The 18,812-nt window shown below is 42.1% G+C and overlaps 1 protein-coding gene across 1 annotated transcript in view; it reads right to left on the reverse strand.

Annotated features, from left to right (window-relative positions):
• Positions 1 to 2,191, reverse strand: part of AGPAT5 (1-acylglycerol-3-phosphate O-acyltransferase 5) — a 67,560-nt gene extending 65,369 nt beyond the window's left edge. The window contains exon 1 of the mRNA XM_083177352.1: positions 1,692 to 2,191. Coding sequence (XP_083033478.1) covers positions 1,692 to 1,910 — 219 coding nt within the window. The 5' untranslated portion in view covers positions 1,911 to 2,191. The remainder of the gene's footprint in view (positions 1 to 1,691) is intronic.
• Between the last annotated feature and the right edge of the window lie 16,621 nt (positions 2,192 to 18,812).

Below are 18,812 nucleotides of genomic sequence, written 5' to 3' on the forward strand. Positions count from 1 at the left end.
CATATTAAGCATTGCTTCCCGCCCCGCTACCTGGCAAATAGCACTACAAGCACCCAGCCAGAAATTGCCTGGATCCCCACAGTCTGGACCCTGCTGCCCGCCTCAACACCAGAAAGTGCAGGGACTATGCCAGTGTGAAAGGGACCAACCCGGGTAAGTCCCTGCATTTTCTGGTGTGAAAGGGGTATAAGTAGGGCTTTGGTACTGGTCTCAAATGCCTGGACAACTGCAGTGTAGCCAGCACTTGGCACAGGAGATGCTGTTTACACAGCTAATCTTGTGCAATAGAGTATGAGAAAGAGACCATAGGGGAATTTAAGGGGACTATGTAAAAACCGGACCCGGACTACACTCCGGACAGGACATCAAAATCTGCAGTCCGGAGCTTGTAGGGTCCGGTCCGGGGGGTGTCCTGTCCGGGGGTGTCCTATCCGGGGGGGGGGAGGGGGTCCCTCTGATAGCTATCACCAGGGAGGCTTTATTCTACCCCTCCTCCTCTACCTGGTGACAAGCACCCCCCCCCCACGGACAGGACACCCCCGGACAGGACACCCCCCGGACCGGAGGCTACAAGCTCCAAAATGCAGAGTTTGATGCCCGGTCCGGCGGTTTTGTCCTGGTCCGGTTTTCACCCATACCCGAATTAAGTGCTTCCTCGTGGCTGGTCATGCAACACAAATACATATCACATTGGGCAAGAGGTACTAAACGTACAAGTGATAAAGTGGTGAGAGATACCAGCCAATCAGCTCCTAGCTGCCATGCTATAGGCCAGGTTTGAAAAATGACAGGTGGTGATTGGTTGGTGGTTTATCACATTATTTTATAATTTTTTAAGCCTTAGTACATCTCATCCAGAGTCACTGTATATGGGAGCTGCAATACCTAGAAACAATTGCATCACCCCTCATAAGACAACTTTTGCCATCTTAAGGATTATTAAATAAAAATTCAGTTTAAATTAAAGAAACATATTCCACAATACCACCATGAGTCAAGGCACACGTGTGTAACTTAGCATAAGTAATCATAAGGTATATAGGGTTTATTGAAATTGTGACTTTATTTGAGAGGGGACTTGGATGTGTTTGTTCTTAAGATAAGTACTTGTATGAAGCTACATGCAAGTACTTATCTTGCATGTCTCACACTTCTTGTTACACTATTGAAAAGGTATATTTTGACAATAAAATAAAAAACAGGGATCAGAACTAGCAGAATACTGATAGCATTCAAGTATTTATCTTATGCCTGGAAGTGGCAATCACTGGCTGCCTGTGTATAAAGTACACAATGGTCACAAAGGTTTACCTACAATGTCACATACACCCAATGTCAGTAAATGCATAAGGTGACTGCAGCATGGCCAGTCACTACCAGTATCCTACAGTCAAGGTCATCCCAGCATCACAGCGCACACTGGCTCACACAACAGCACCATGCATCCCATATGAATGGAGCACTCTGGCTCTCCATCTCCCAGCAGCAGAAAAGTTTTAAAGGGCCGGTGCCCATGTGTAAGGCAGCAGCGGCATTAACGCGGAGTGAGTGAGGGGCATCAGCAGGGCACCAGGGTGGGCTGTTATACAGACATGCCCCGCACTACACCGGCAACACACACACTCCTCCCAAACCCACAGCACTGGTGACAGATATGACACCCGTGTGCCCCCCGGACAGCCCTGTCTGACCTGGACCCCGGTGTAGTGCTGGAAGAAGAAGAGCACCATGCTCTGGTAGATGGTGTACAGCCGGTCGTCTCCCCGCCGGTACAGGCTTTCCGGCAGCACGGTGCTTAGGGCCCTCCAGCACCCCCAGGCCAGAAGATAAGTGGGTGCCGTGCCCAGCATGAGGGCGGCGGGCAGCATGTAACGCAAGGAGTAGGTGTGCAGCACGGCGGACAGCAGCATGGTAGTAACGGTTACAGTGCTGCCTCACACCCCAGGAAGTGCCTGACACACTACTACTACTGCACCTACTGACACCCGGCAACACGTGAGGGGGTGGGGCTGGGCCGGAGACCCCGTGCTGCTGCTGCTGGGTGACAGCTGGAAGAGGAGGAGCGGCTGCATGGCTGGGAGAGTTTCTGCGGCTGTGTCAATAACACAACTATACGCAAGACCGAGGCCGCCTGAGAAGGGCCACGCTGGATGCTAACACTGTGATGCCTGTGCTCACTGCAGGCAAGACAGGGAATCAATGGGATGGCTCCTGGGCGCCACAACGTCACACGCAAGGTGACCCAGGCGCCATCTTTGTAGTTGGAAACTGCCCTTACATATACAGTATAGGATGGATGGGATGCAAGTTCCTGCTGAGGTTGGTTTGGATGCTGATTAGGGATGGGACATCGAAAGAAAACATCGATCAAATGATGTTTTTCAACATTGGTTGCAAAACATCATTTAGACCTAAACATTGGTACTGTAAACCCGATGTTAACCGATGTTTCGATATTTTTTAAATAAACTGGTTACCAAAGCATATAATACACTAATAAGCTTCTGAAATGATAAATAATCCCTCTATTAAGTTTATCTTGTTGGAGGCTTACAGTTATACACACACAATGGATATATGATTCATGTTTTGTGGTAAATCAAATTTGTTACTGAAGGAAAAAAACATGAAGCGTTAACTATCAAACCTTTATTGCAACAACTCACAATCTGCTATTTTTACCTAGATTTTTAACTGTAGCAACAGGCTAATAACTTATGTTGATCATAGAAAATAACAAAAAAAACTGTACACACAGTGCAACATAGAACATACTACATAGAACAATCACATAGTACATTGAAATGCATTGAAAAAGTCAAAAAACAATTGTAAATGAATAAAAACAATTAGAAATCATGCAAGGTGTACTATGTAAGGTGGTTTTCAATACAATTTGACCGCTTACCAGCATTTTTTTAATACAATTTATATGGTTTCTAGCTTTTTCAATACCTTTCCAAATTATTATTATTTTTTTTTTTCTTTCTCAATGCATTTACTATGTAAATTAAAATGTTTCCTTGTGAATTAAAATGTTTTCTTCTGTATGTTTGTATAATCAGACTATTGCGGTTGATATACTGTGACTAATACCGTTTTTTTCTTGTATATTCCTGCATATGGATATTATGACTACCACTATGCCGTGAGGTATGTGTAGAATACTACATTGAACAAATGGGCTCTGCGACATGAATACTATAAGATTGAAGGGGTATCCATGACAACCTTTGGCTTGCGCTCCGGAGGCTATAATCTATAAGCCGGAAAGAGGGTGACACGCAGATGCGTTCCAACTAAAGGAAGTGGAGGCGCACTTCCTGTAACAGCGCTGTAGCACGAATGGCCGGTCGGAAGGTTCCCCGGGACGCATCCGGGTGGAAGTGACGTATTAAGCAGGTGAAGCGCATATGCGTTCCACCTGAACAGGAAGTGATGTCTAGCCCCGGAAATGGAGACCCGCAAGTGCTCTATGGACATATACGAAAATCTGGAGTACCGGAATGAAAAATTTGTTGGGTGTTGTTTGTATATCGGATGCAATATACTATGAGTTATATAAGATCATTTTCCCATTATTTGATGTTTATGGTAATTAAGTGTTGTTAGGATCATGATAGGATTTTATATGTTGGAAATAGGCTTAGCGAGGAATGGAATATTATGTACTGTGCCGGGTTTTATGTTAGGCCTGGAGGTTTTAGGGTATATAAACCCCCCCAGGACCTCATTTTAAATTGTCTACACCCTGAGGAAGGACCTATACGGTTTGAAACGCGTTGGTGTTTAGCTGCATGATTTTATTCAGGACCCCCAAGACTTTTGCCCATTAACATCTTTTGGACTTACAGCCTCGAATTGGGCCCCTATTCCGGATAAGGGCTTTTCTGACGGAGCTGTATCGTTTGGCTATTTTTTGGAGTGTCCTGTTTTATGTAATAAAAGTGATTTTTATATTTTGAACAAGTCACGTATCCCGGTGCCTATTTCCATCAACCAAAGAAACCTTTGGATGTACATAGGGCCTTGTCCCTAGGTGAGTCTATTTCTGATTGTGCCTTTTTTTCAAGTGTTCCAGTGAAAGATACCTTTATGTGAACCTCTCCTAGCCAGTCTAGGTGAGTTGGAGAAGCAACCTATGGTGTCATAGACACAACAATACTGGCTGACGATATTTAGTAGACTGTGTTTTCTTTTTCCGGTGTCTCGAATAACCACCTGTGGAGGTTTAGAAGGGCCGAGAGAAGAGAGGACAGATCGAACAAGGATCTTGTGAATTAGCGCTTTTTGGGGTCCACTCTCTTTGTCTTGTTATATGTTTTTTGGGGTTTGGTAGCCCCTATTTGTGAGATCCCATAGCAGCTTGTTCCGCGTGAGCGCAGGTGGTTCCCTAAAAATTCCATTTCCATAGCTTTGTTACCGTATTTGGGAATAACTTGCTGCACATAAGATTCCTACCATGTTTTTGCATAGAGAACAAAGAAAAAAACAGATGCATGGCGTATTTGATCAGGATATTGTCGATTTTGAGGATGAATTAGATCTGGTAGATGAAGACCTCGACAGTATTATGACCAAATTAGAGAAAGCCCTCACTAAGGAGGGAAAACTTTGGTGGGAAATGGTCAGTTTGGAGAAATACCTCCTGGAGAAGATCATTCCCAGGGGGCTCCGACTGGACAAGATGCCCTCTTTTCAGACTGAATCGAAAGAGTTTAAGAGAGATTGGTTAAAGATCTTAGACACTTGTTCCTTTGCACTTATGAATTTGATCGTAAAACAGAGGAACAATGATCTCAAAAAACTTGGAGACGAGATTCTCGCCCTAACCGAAATGGCTAAACCCTTTAATCAAACTAAAGAATATGAAGAGGCGGAGGATGAAATTACTAGGAGATTAAATAGGGTGGAGACTGACCTTATGGTAAAAAAGAGAAAAAAGTATTTGAGGGACAAGGACGATTATAAGGAAGGTCTACAGCACTGCATAACCAAAAAAGAAAAGAATTATAATAGATTTGATAATAACGACCACTATAGGGATAATCAACATCTTAGCCCACATAAAAAGTATAGAGGCCCTCCCTATAAGAAATACAACAATTATAGAGAAGAAGGTAGGGGTCCCAGGCGTTATTATGGAAAGACTAGATCAGAGGAGAGAAATTTCCCATCTAGACCATTTACTAGAACATTTAACTATAGACAAGACAGGTCAGAGAGAAGGGGGTCACCGGGGAGAAATTTCACTAGGCCCCATAATAATTATAGATGGAGAAGATCCCCGCCCCATGACCAACTACGGGGTCAAAGAAATAGGGAAATCAACTCAGAAAGAAGGGATAGAAGGAATAGGGACACTCCCTATCGTGGACAGAATGAGGAGGAAACACAGAATAATTTTTTAGACAGGGGTACACAAAACCGAAGGAGAGACTAACATCTACAAGATCCCCTAAAAATAATCTAACAGCACCTCCTAAAATTCTGAAAAGATCTAAAAAATCTTTAATCAAAGGAAAAAAGTGGAAACATAGAGGCAAGAGGGGGAAAAACAATTCTAAAAAGAATAAAAATAAAAATAAGAGAAGAAAAAGAACAAGTCAGGATCCCCCCAATACTTTAGAAGAAAAATTGCAGAAAACAGTTATATTCAACCTCAGTTCATATGTACTGAGTATTGACGAACAAAAAGTTCTGGAAAAGGGGTTGAAATTTTCCCCTTCAAGCACCCCTGATCAATTTGAGGTCTTCATTGATCTACAAAAAATGGTGAGGAAACTCACATTGAAAAGATTTTTTGAAGAGAAGGACTCAAATATGGAATCTGATGGAATAGAAGGGACGGTATCGGTCTTTAAAAAGAAATCCACGTTTTATCCTCAACACAAAAGGGGATGTTTCGTGGAGACATTTGACCGTTTGGTCAAAGAGGATTTGGAGAAATTGGAGTTCAAGCCCATCAGGAATCCTAATTTCTCCAAAAAAGAAAGGGAGGCAGTGAAAAGCCTCAAAGACAATAAAGATATCACCATAAAGCCAGCCGATAAGGGGGGCAGCATAGTGATTATGGACACCTCCAAGTATCAGGAGGAGATAATGAGGCAACTAGCGGATTCCCATACGTACAAAAAAATTAGGGGGAATCCCACCGAGAAGATAAAGTCCAAATTAGAGAATTTTTTGGACCTATATCTTAGGAAGAATGTAATAACTAAAGAGATCAAGGAATACATCTCCATTTCCTCACCGTCCGTGCCAGTCATATATGTGCTGCCTAAGATACACAAATGTAAAGAGAATCCACCAGGTCGCCCTATAGTGGCTGGTACGGGTTCCATTCTGTCTAATTTGTCCCACTATTTGGACTCACTTTTGCAACCAATGGTCCAAAAGGTACCGTCCTTTTTGAAGGACACTATTTCAGTTCTCCAAAAATTACAAGCCACCACATGGGAGGAGGGCAGTTTTTTGGTCACAGCAGACGTGACCTCTCTTTATACGATCATCAGGCACGATCTGGGACTTAAAGCAGTTGAATATTTTCTAGAGTTAGACAAGACCCCTAATGATCTTAAAAACTTCATTTTAGAGGGAATTACCCTAATCTTGAGTAACAACTACTTCTGGTACGAGGGTTCGTATTATTTACAATTGACCGGGACTGCGATGGGTACCAGGCTGGCACCAAGCTATGCTAATTTATTTATGGCATGGTGGGAGGCCACCTCCGTTTGGAGTGGCCACCCATTTGGTGCCAGCCTGGTATCGTGGTCCCGGTACATTGACGATATTTTGTTCGTCTGGAGGGGGGATGAATCCTCACTGGAAATTTTCTCGCAATTGCTGAATAATAACGATCTGTCCATTAAACTGACGTTTGATAAAAGTGTAAGCGAGGTACACTTCCTGGATCTCTCAATTTACATAGAGAATAACATAGCGAAAACTAAAAACTATGTTAAAGGGACAGATTGTAATTCTTTTATTCCCTACGAGAGTAACCATCATGACAACTGGAAGAAAAGTGTACCTAAGAGTCAGTTTTTTAGAATAAGGAGGAATTGTACCGATTTAGTAACTTACAACGAACAGGCAAATACTCTCAAATCTCAGTTCCTTGCAAAGGGGTATAATCCAGAAATGGTGGAATCTGCCCTAAGGGAGGGGGCTGAATTGAATAGACTGGAAGCTATCAATAAAACCACCAGAAAGGACAAAGACCAAAAAATGGGAGTGCCTTTTATAACGAAGTTCAATACACAACACAAACAGATTGAACAAATAATAAAACGTCATTGGGGGATATTAAACAGAGATCCCTTACTAACTAAATATATAGGACCAGCACCGAAATTCATATATAGAAAAGCGGATAATATCCGCAATATGGTAGTGAGGAGTGCCATTAATGTACCCAATAATAAAAATAACATCAAATCAAAGGGTTTCTATAGGTGTGGGACCTGTAGTATGTGCAAGATATGCAAGTCTGGTAGTAGTAAAATCATAGGGTATGAGTCTTGTTATACAGGAGAGTCTTTTACCATCAGAGATTTTATAACATGTGATTCGAAGTACTGTATTTATCTGTTGCGCTGCTCCTGTAATAAACAGTATATTGGTAAAACAACTAGAGCTTTAAAAATACGCTTAGCAGAACATGTGAGGAACATTAGGAAGGGGGTGGAAACCCAGAATGTATCACAACATTTTAAAAGCTATCATGGGTGTGATCCTAGCCAGATAACAGCATTCTGTGGCATTAAGATTGTAAATCCCAATTGGAGAAGGGATGACAGGGATGTCAAACTTTCCCAAATGGAAATGCGCCTTATCTACAATCTGAAAACTTTAGTCCCCCGTGGCTTAAACGCCGATTTTGAATTAAAATGTTTCCTTGTGAATTAAAATGTTTTCTTCTGTATGTTTGTATAATCAGACTATTGCGGTTGATATACTGTGACTAATACCGTTTTTTTCTTGTATATTCCTGCATATGGATATTATGACTACCACTATGCCGTGAGGTATGTGTAGAATACTACATTGAACAAATGGGCTCTGCGACATGAATACTATAAGATTGAAGGGGTATCCATGACAACCTTTGGCTTGCGCTCCGGAGGCTATAATCTATAAGCCGGAAAGAGGGTGACACGCAGATGCGTTCCAACTAAAGGAAGTGGAGGCGCACTTCCTGTAACAGCGCTGTAGCACGAATGGCCGGTCGGAAGGTTCCCCGGGACGCATCCGGGTGGAAGTGACGTATTAAGCAGGTGAAGCGCATATGCGTTCCACCTGAACAGGAAGTGATGTCTAGCCCCGGAAATGGAGACCCGCAAGTGCTCTATGGACATATACGAAAATCTGGAGTACCGGAATGAAAAATTTGTTGGGTGTTGTTTGTATATCGGATGCAATATACTATGAGTTATATAAGATCATTTTCCCATTATTTGATGTTTATGGTAATTAAGTGTTGTTAGGATCATGATAGGATTTTATATGTTGGAAATAGGCTTAGCGAGGAATGGAATATTATGTACTGTGCCGGGTTTTATGTTAGGCCTGGAGGTTTTAGGGTATATAAACCCCCCCAGGACCTCATTTTAAATTGTCTACACCCTGAGGAAGGACCTATACGGTTTGAAACGCGTTGGTGTTTAGCTGCATGATTTTATTCAGGACCCCCAAGACTTTTGCCCATTAACATCTTTTGGACTTACAGCCTCGAATTGGGCCCCTATTCCGGATAAGGGCTTTTCTGACGGAGCTGTATCGTTTGGCTATTTTTTGGAGTGTCCTGTTTTATGTAATAAAAGTGATTTTTATATTTTGAACAAGTCACGTATCCCGGTGCCTATTTCCATCAACCAAAGAAACCTTTGGATGTACATAGGGCCTTGTCCCTAGGTGAGTCTATTTCTGATTGTGCCTTTTTTTCAAGTGTTCCAGTGAAAGATACCTTTATGTGAACCTCTCCTAGCCAGTCTAGGTGAGTTGGAGAAGCAACCTATGGTGTCATAGACACAACAATACTGGCTGACGATATTTAGTAGACTGTGTTTTCTTTTTCCGGTGTCTCGAATAACCACCTGTGGAGGTTTAGAAGGGCCGAGAGAAGAGAGGACAGATCGAACAAGGATCTTGTGAATTAGCGCTTTTTGGGGTCCACTCTCTTTGTCTTGTTATAGGCTAATAACTTATGTTGATCATAGAAAATAACAAAAAAAACTGTACACACAGTGCAACATAGAACATACTACATAGAACAATCACATAGTACATTGAAATGCATTGAAAAAGTCAAAAAACAATTGTAAATGAATAAAAACAATTAGAAATCATGCAAGGTGTACTATGTAAGGTGGTTTTCAATACAATTTGACCGCTTACCAGCATTTTTTTAATACAATTTATATGGTTTCTAGCTTTTTCAATACCTTTCCAAATTATTATTATTTTTTTTTTTCTTTCTCAATGCATTTACTATGTTTTGGGCTTTTAGCCACACCCACCCAGTGGGTCTCCTTTTGAAGTGCTGGTCGCAGGAGTTTTTACACCATACTTGCCTGCTCTTCTGGAACAGCCAGGAGGCTCCTGAAAGTCTGGTATCCAGTGGTGCAACTTGCAAGTAGAATTTTTTCTTAGTGGTACTGATAGCCCATCCCAAAAATGGGCGTGGCCACATGGCATGAGGGGGGCGTGGTCACACAAAGCTAGATGTGTGACTAAATAACAATAGTGGCATGGTATCAGGGGACAGGGAATGGGAAACGGAATGGATGGGGTGGGTTGGCTATTGCTTGGGCGAGAGCCGGGCAGCTTGTATTTAAAATTGTGGAGCCTGCTATTCATGTTGTCGGCGCCGCTGATACCTGTCAATGTGACAGGCAAAATCATCACTAGCCAGTAGCTGCATGCAGCACCACTCATAAGGCTGGATGGGCGGGCCGTGGCGGGGAATAGAAAATGTGAATGCATTATAATTAGACTTGAAAATGTTAAAAAAGAATTGACAGTGGGTCAGGGGGTAAGTGGTACTGTGTACCTGCACCACATTTCTTACAGGTACTCCGTACCATGCTGTACCCCCTTACTTGCAGCACTGCTGGTACCACTGCTGGCCCCAGCCTCGACTGCCCACTTACAGAGCACAAAGGGCCAGTCCAAGGGGGCCTGATGACAGGATTCAAGCTGAATTATCCCATTGTAACCATAATGAACATGATGACACAAGCACCAGGTTCACTGTGCTTCCTCCTATCCTGAGCCCCACCCTCAATTGATGGCCCATCACACCCTATCGCACAAGTGTGTGGCCACCATAACATCAGTTACTTGCTTTTTTTCTTTACAAATCAGACCTATATCTCAACATTTCTAAAATATACATTTCCAGACTAAACAGAAAGTATGTCCTAAACCACGGCAGAACTGGAAATGTTGGGCAACCCGGATCTTGAAGTCTAGCTAAAAGAATTTCATGATCCAATGTATAACATGCTGAACTATAAAAAGCAGTACCAGTACAAAAAGTTTTCCAGTATCAGTATTTAATCTATTATCATTCCCTACCCATAAAGTGCTGTCTCCGTGCTATGGTGAATCAGAAAGTCTGATTGTGGATCTGATACAGAGGTGGGCACTTTTAGCACCTTTTGTCAGATTCATGGGTATGATAACATACAAATGCTGGTTTCAGCCCTCCACTTGCTTGTGCAACTAGCTTCCGCCAGAATGTGTAAGCCATGAGATGACAATTGTGCCTGATTCAGACCTGATCGCACAGCTGTTAATATTCGTTGACCAGCGATCAGGTATATGCCACCCTGCCAGAGTGAAATCCTGCCAATGCAAGCCTCCGAATGGCTATATATTTGCAAGCTGCTCACCATCTAATGATTTTTCCAGTGTGTACAGTCTGTATGTTGCCCAGGACTTACAGGGCAGCTGTGATAGAAACAGGCTGTTTGGGGCCAGAGCTGATGTCACATACCTTCTGCTAAAACGCCTAGACACACTTGCATTTTCCCTGCCACTCCCAGAAAACGGCCAGTCTCCACCCCCAAACGCTGGCTTCCCATCAGTCTACTTGCATATGGCCAGCTAATTTGCAGCCATGCATTGAGGTCTGAAACAGGCCCTTTATCTGTGACCCAATATCCAGCAACACCTATGTTGGTTCCAGACAGTCCACCATTCACATTTGCACCAGGCCTGTGGCAGATGAGTGTCTTTAAACATGGCCTCTGTGATAGTAGCTTTATGAATGCAGTCTGCTTGAAACCTCAGAGACACCGCCCACAAATTCACACACTTTGCTTGTCTGATTCTGATAGGAGCTCTCCTGTACGCAATAGTGCATTTGTGTATACACTTTATCACTCTCCAAGGCTTAGACACATACACTTACATACACTTAGTCATCTACTGTACACTCTGATACATTGAGATACATATACTGTACTTCATACTTGCCTACTTTTAAAAACTAGTTTCAGGGAGATTATAGTTGGTAGTAGAATTTTGCATTGTGCCCCATTGAGGGGCGTGTCATGATCCACCCAAAGGTCATGTCTAGCTCCATATATGGAGAGATTGTGAAAACAGATTGTGAACGTGGCACCTAGAAGCGTGGGTGTGTACTACTACATCTGAGGGGAATCTTTTAAAATTACATATCCAAATGTAGATGAGCCCCAAAGCAGTTAGTAAGAGATACTAAACTTGGTAAAGTGCTTGGAAATGGTGCTGATGATTCAATGTAAATGTATCTATCTCTCATTCCTTTTTTTGTCCAAAAATGTAACAGTGTAATGAGGGCTAGGTGAAATGAGGGAGATTGCTAGACTAATGAGGGAGAGAGGGAGATTGCTGCTATTTCAGGGAGTCTCCTGCAGAATGCCGGAGGGTAGGCAACTGTGATATACTTGCATTCATAAATATAAACATACAGTACATACACACACTTATATGGAGCTGATTCACTTTTGTACAAGTTTGTTTACTTTCTCCCAACTTGTCATACCCACAATTATTGCTGGGAATTCTTTTGGTGTGAATGATGTTTTATTTTAGTTACTCATTTCCGAGCAGGATATAAAAAATTAGGCCGACAACACTTCATTGTACAGAACTAGGGTGTTGGAAAGTAATCTACCTATTCACCTGTGATGCTTTGTGTTTGGATGCATTGGGGAGGGGAGCACAGAAACTACTTCATTATTACTTTTGACATGCCATTGCTGGGTAAGTGCATAGGAGAACTGCTAAAGTCACTACACTGTCATCATGTAACCTCACACTGACTTCCCCATCTCATTACACAGTACTAGCAATAGGAGTAGCTGCACACATCAGGCTGTACCTCCCCCTGGGATTATTCTGCTGGGTACGGTGGGACCGTATACGGCGGATCAGGGTTTTTTCATCTGTGCATGCGTAGTTTTCGCAATGCGCAGGTGCGGCGACCTCACACCGCTCATGGACGGGTCTCTCCGTGCGAAAAAAGCAAGAGTACGGTCATTGTGGGTGGCATGGGGTCGTTTTTAGGGGAGCGGCCGGAATAATGAGGAAAACTGGGCGTAAACATGGGCGTACATGGGGGTGTGCACCAAAAATGCACGGTGCTACAACCGCTCGATCGGCGAACGCACCGTGCATTTTGGGCCAAAAACAGGCGGACGCCATAGATAGCTCCAGACCAACCTTGAGATACCCTATGACAGCGGACCGCCTGGGTCTGCTAATTAACGCTGATTACTACACCTGAATGTAATAAGCAATGCTGCAGCCTATTAAGTGAAAACCATGATTTCACTACCTGCAAGCCACACACAGCCCTCAAACACATTGGAAGCATATCTTTCTCCACTTCTCTACATGTAAAGGTTGTTTTAATTTTAGGTAAGATTCATTCTAAGACCTGCTTATATATGTCAAGGTAGTTATTTTATAACCATCTACACCCATTCAGTAAGTGTTTTTGTATACTTTAAAAAGCAGGACACTCAATTCACAGAAGTCGACATGTGTCAACTTTTGCACTGTAACACCAACATAACTTTATTTAAAAGTAAAACCAATGTGGTGACACATAGATAGTGATTAAAATGCCACATTAGAACATAATAAATATACATGTAATGAGGGTTAAAATGTTGTTTTATTAGGGTGTTTATTAAGGTAGACAATTGAGTTAATAGAAAACAATTATTGAAGATTGCGTTCTAGAGGAAGCAAGTGAGGGACAATTTCTCACTTAAACCTGATGGACTCACCATTTTTAAATGGTGTATCCATTTTGCTTCCAGTTGCAGCAATGCTTTGCCCCTATCTCCACCTCGTCTGTTGGGGGGAATACAATCAATCATTTTGTACCTTAGTGTGGGTAATGGATGTTTGAACAATTTGAAGTGCCGTGCTACTGGCTGTTCTGAACCCCTCACTTCAACAGTTAGAATAATTAATTGTCTTAATTATAGTTGAAAGGCAAGATTTGCAGTGCCATATATGTGAAGGGTATTCCACCATGCACGGACGTACGTTCACTCTCACGATCGGTGACACACGCTGAGTTTTCCATTGAAAAAAGGCGAGACCCGTCTGTGCACTGTGGCATACGCTCCGATATACAGAAGATGTCAGTGTGAAAACGGACGAGACCCGTCCTTATACGGTGGCATACGCTCTGTTGTACGTCAGTTAACGGTGTCTAAGAGAAGACCCGTCTGTATACGGTGGCGTACGCTCAAGTGTACGCCACTCCCAATTGTCGGTGTTTGTGACCATCCGTATGCGGCTGTTCTGTGGGCGGACTTACGCTCACCGTCCTCGTACGGGAAACGTACGGTGAAACGGACCGTACGTACGTTGCACCGACCTAACCAGAATGAGGCCCAATGTGTAGGCTGTTTGAATAGATGTATACGGATAGCTAAAAATGACCAAAATCCTTTGTTAGAGGCTCACTATCGAATGATTTTTCCACTGGGCACCATTCATCACAAGCTAGGAGTATCCAGAGTCTTACTCAGTGGCTGCGATGGAAACAGGTATGTTTAGTAACATGGAGAAAAAGAAAAAGGGGCACTCTTGGAAAATTATTTACATATACATATATGCAAATATAAATACCTGTAAACTACCAAAATATGTGGAAGGAAGTTATTTAAGTAAGTGATATTATTTATTTTAAAACTTAACTTTTAATATTCTGGTTTTTTTTTAATATAAGTGGTAATACACACAATAAGTCTTATTGTTAGGATTCAGATTACTCACTCCACTCCCTAAACTATTGACATTAAAGTCTATATAGTAGAGTATCCAGTGTGGGACCCAAACAGAAAAACGTATGGAAACAGGTATATCAGGCCTGGAGCTAGGCATGCCTAGCATTTTTTTCTGGCACACCTGCATTTTTCTTAGCACTCCCACTAAACGACCAGTTTCCACCCCCAGAAGCCTACTTCCTGTTAATCAACTTGCAAATGGCTAGCGAAGGGAAAAAGTAGCAGGATATCTTCACTAGCAGTCTATCGACAATAGCTGGCTGTGCACAGAAGTGATCAAGTTTGAATTGAGCCCAATAACCTTAGATACAGTATTTCCTGTTTATGGGAATGATGGAACAGCAATGGGTGTTGAACAGGAAAAAATGATTGGTTAAAAGTCGAATCCGTAAAATATCTGTCTTATATTTCAGTCCTGTAAAAATCTCAAAATTCCAGCATGGCTATACAATTTAATTTATGTATGGCAGAAAAATTGCAATTTACAATCCAAAGCAAAAAAGGTTGTGTTCCGCACTCAATGCTTTTTCTATTAAAACAAATCCCAACTTTGATGCATTATGTCTCAATACCCTGACTAGTTCATATTTTGCAAAATTATTGCACATCCACGTCCTGTGATGTGTAGAATGACACCTGAACCATTAAAATTGTTGTCGTCATCCTTGGCCTTAAAGCATATTGCTTAGCCAATTAAATATATAATATATAGATTACATTTTAGTATACTAGTTAATAGTACATTTTGCGAACCATATTTTAGGACACTACTTATAACTTTACAATCCTTGACATAAGGCATGAGCACTCCTCATGGTTGTTTAAATATCACATTCCTCAAAAATTACTCATTAGGATCAGGAGTTAAAATAACAAGAAAAAAACAACAGATGTGATAGATGATATTTGTAAAGGAAGTGAAAGGAAAACTATCCCACTAAAGAACAACAGGTACAGATTAGAAACAGATATAAAATCACTAATTAGGCAGTGTAATTAGTCGTTAAATAACAGTAACAGTAGTTCCTTTACTCATTTTTGGTTAAAATAATAAGACAAAGTAAAAGGTTATGTCCAAGAGGGAAATAAAAATAAAATTGAACTATGGGCCTTATTCTGGTTTCAACGAGCGATGTTTTGCATCTGCGCATTTATGTGTATGTGCATGCGCACTCGCAAACCATTCCCTGTGTGAATGCTCAGGAGAGTGTATAGACTAGAATAAGATCCTACTGTAAGTCCACATTATTTGTTAGTACTAAGTATAAAAATGTCCCATTTCTACCGGGTCGTTTTGGGCCAAATCGTTCTGGCATGTAACCTACATTAGAAACTAGTCTATTCCATTTATTTGCTATAGGGATCCCCCCCCCCCCCACTTCGAAATGTTACTTTACCCTTGATTATGTGATTGAGTTCATGTACATACATTAGAACCTTTTCCATCCCCTCATTCCCTTTAGCTTAAGCCAGTATACCCAGTGGCAAACGCAGGATACTTAGAGGGGGGTTTCCAAATGTAATCCAAAATCTACCACTCTGCAGCGCATTGGAGTAAGTATGAAATACAGTATTAATATTTAACAGTACAGATGGTCTATAGTTCAGGATGTTTCAAACATTTAAATAAGTGGTCAGGAAAAGGTTAAACATATAATAAATAAATACAGAAACATAATAGAAACAGTACTGCACTTTCTAAGCTCCCAATTCCTGGTATGCCTCCTGTCTCTTCTTCCTGGTAGCTGCTCTCTGGTCCAATGCAATGTTCGAGGGCCCAGATCCACACATACAGTAAATGTGGTAGAAGAAGCTGGCCCACTGGGCATGTGCTGCAGCTCCACTCTGTCCTTAACACTGTATAATGTGGCGGCAGTTCTAATAATCATATTATTTATCAGTGCTAGTGTTGTCATAATTTAATGCACTTGCCAAGAGGAGGGGGGTTTCCAGGCAACAGTAGGTCAATCTCTGGATACAGATCCTTATAAGCTCAGTTGTATATACATATTTTAAATATCTTTTTCTGTTCCGTTCCTATCTTTATACTCCACTGTTATAATTTAAATACTTATCTTTATTGTATCTATTTTTACTATGAACCCTTTGCATCCCATTTTTTATTTTATATAATATGGAATGTTCTTTATGTCTGCATACAGACATGGAGATACAAATTTTAATAATAAATGGAACATTGTAAAATAGTCATTGTATCTAATGTTAGGCCAGCAACTCCGTGACTCTGATGTCCCTTCCCATTTCTGAATACAATTATGTTTGGATATATATTAACCAGACACTAAGGTGTCTCCCATTGATTACTGTGTGGGTATTGTGGCTGATTATCAGTTGTTGACCTGTGTATCCATATTAGACACAAGACACTATTGCGTTGTTACTGTATATATATGTACCTATGTATATACAGTATATATTCATTTTTATTTATTATTCTTTTCTGTTTTTATTAACCCCTTCCCGACATTGCCTTTTATGCTAATTTTTTTTTTTTTCCTCCTTGCGTTCAAATAAGCGTAACTTTTTTAATTTTCCGGCTATATAGACACATGAGGGCTTTTTTTTTGCGGGACAAGTTGTACTTTGTAATGGTACCATTTACTATACCGTATAATATTCTGGGGAATCAGGAAATAATTCAATGTGGGGTAAAAAAAAAAAAAAACGCCATTCCACAATTTTGCGCTGGTTACGGTTTTTTTGGAGTTCATAGTTCGTTTAAAATGATGGGTTATCTTTATTCTATGGGTCGTTACGATTCTGGTGATACCAAACTTATATAGTTTTCGTTATGTTTTACCACTAAAAAAAAAAATCGCAACTTTTACGGTTTTTCTAATTTGCGTTGCGTCGCCATGTTCTGCGGCTTATAACTTTTTTATTTTTCCACCTACGGACCTGGGTGAGGGCTCATTTTTTGCGGGCTGAAGTGTACTTTTTAATTAATTTAATTATGGGATATGGGCGACTTTCTGATCTCTTTTAGTTATTTTTTTTTGGGTACGCGATGCGACCAAAAAACGTAGTTTTGGCGTTTGGAATTATTTTCCGTTTACGCCTTTAACCGTGCGGGATAACTAATGTTATATTTTAATAGATCGGACTTTTAGGAACGCGGCGATACCAAATATGTTTTTTTTTTTTATTTTTTATTTATTTTTATTTGTGAAATGGGGAAAGGGGGGTGATTTGAACTTTTAATATTTTTTTATTTTTTTTTATTTTTAAACTTTTTTTTTTTTTTACTTTTACTACAAGGCCCCCTAGTGTACTTGACCACTAGGGGGCGCGATCGCCTGTACTAGGTTCAGCCATAGAGCTCTATGGCTGAACGTAGTGATTTTATGCACTTCCTATTACATCCTGCCTGAGGCAGGATGTAATAGGTATGCATACACGGCCAGCACAGGGGTCTACATTAGACCCCTGGCTACCATGGCAACCGATCGGCACCCTCCGATCTCGCTGCGGGGGGCCCCGATCGGCGCCGGAGGGGGGCGCCCCCCCTCCGATCAGCTATTTAAGCACTGCGGTCGCTTTGCCCGCGGTGCTTAAAGGGTTAAACGGCCACGATCGGCGAACTCGCCGCTCGTGGCCGTGAGAGCAGGGACCTGGCTGTAATATACAGCCATTACCTGCTCTCTGTCAAGCCAGCTCACTCCGTGAGCTGGCTTGATTCCCCCGCACCCGACATATGACGTAAATGTACGTCATATGTCGGGAAGGGGTTAATATATATTTTTTTCATTCATTATATGTATATTTTTTTACTTGTTGAAACTATTACCTCACTACCTACCTGGCTTCCTCCCTTCATCAGGAAATTTCAAATGCAGAGAGGAGGTCAGGATTTAGCTAGCCAATTCATTGAATACATGGGCCCTTATTCTGATCGGTGCGGCCGGATCCGAATATGCGGCCAGGACCGTGCGTGCGAAACCCCGCCTTCCATACGGATCGCCAACTCCGTCCGTACGCGGTAAGAAGCTGGCCGAACGGACCGCACGTGTATTTTTCATGGAATACGCCTCCTCCATCTCAGGGAACCTCCCCCATCATTCGATGGTCGCAGACCATCGAATGCAGGACCGAGTGCTCCACCAGCTCCCGCAACCTCAGACCACACGGAGATTTTTCCGTGCAAAAGCAGGGATCTGGGCTGGCAGCTGACATCCGGCGATGTCATATGTCCGCCCCCTACACGTGCGTCACGGCCGCATTACCATACGTACGCCCAGCGTTTGCATGGGAACGCCCATGAAACGCGGGGCGTATGCATATGGTAATGAGCCCAAATAGCCCTTCACGCCCCTCTCCACCCCCTGTTCGGAGTGTTCACATTTCATGCGGGATTTGGCCGTACGCCCCGCTCGCACATGCGCAGAGACGCCTCTGCACATGCGCAGACACAAAACATCGGCGGCACGAACGCACGCGGATATTACCGCACCAACCAGAATAAGGGCCATTGTCACAGAGCTTTGGCAT

This window comes from Crinia signifera, chromosome 3 (assembly GCF_055691185.1).
Source record: "Crinia signifera chromosome 3, ASM5569118v1, whole genome shotgun sequence".
NCBI lineage: Eukaryota > Metazoa > Chordata > Amphibia > Anura > Myobatrachidae > Crinia > Crinia signifera.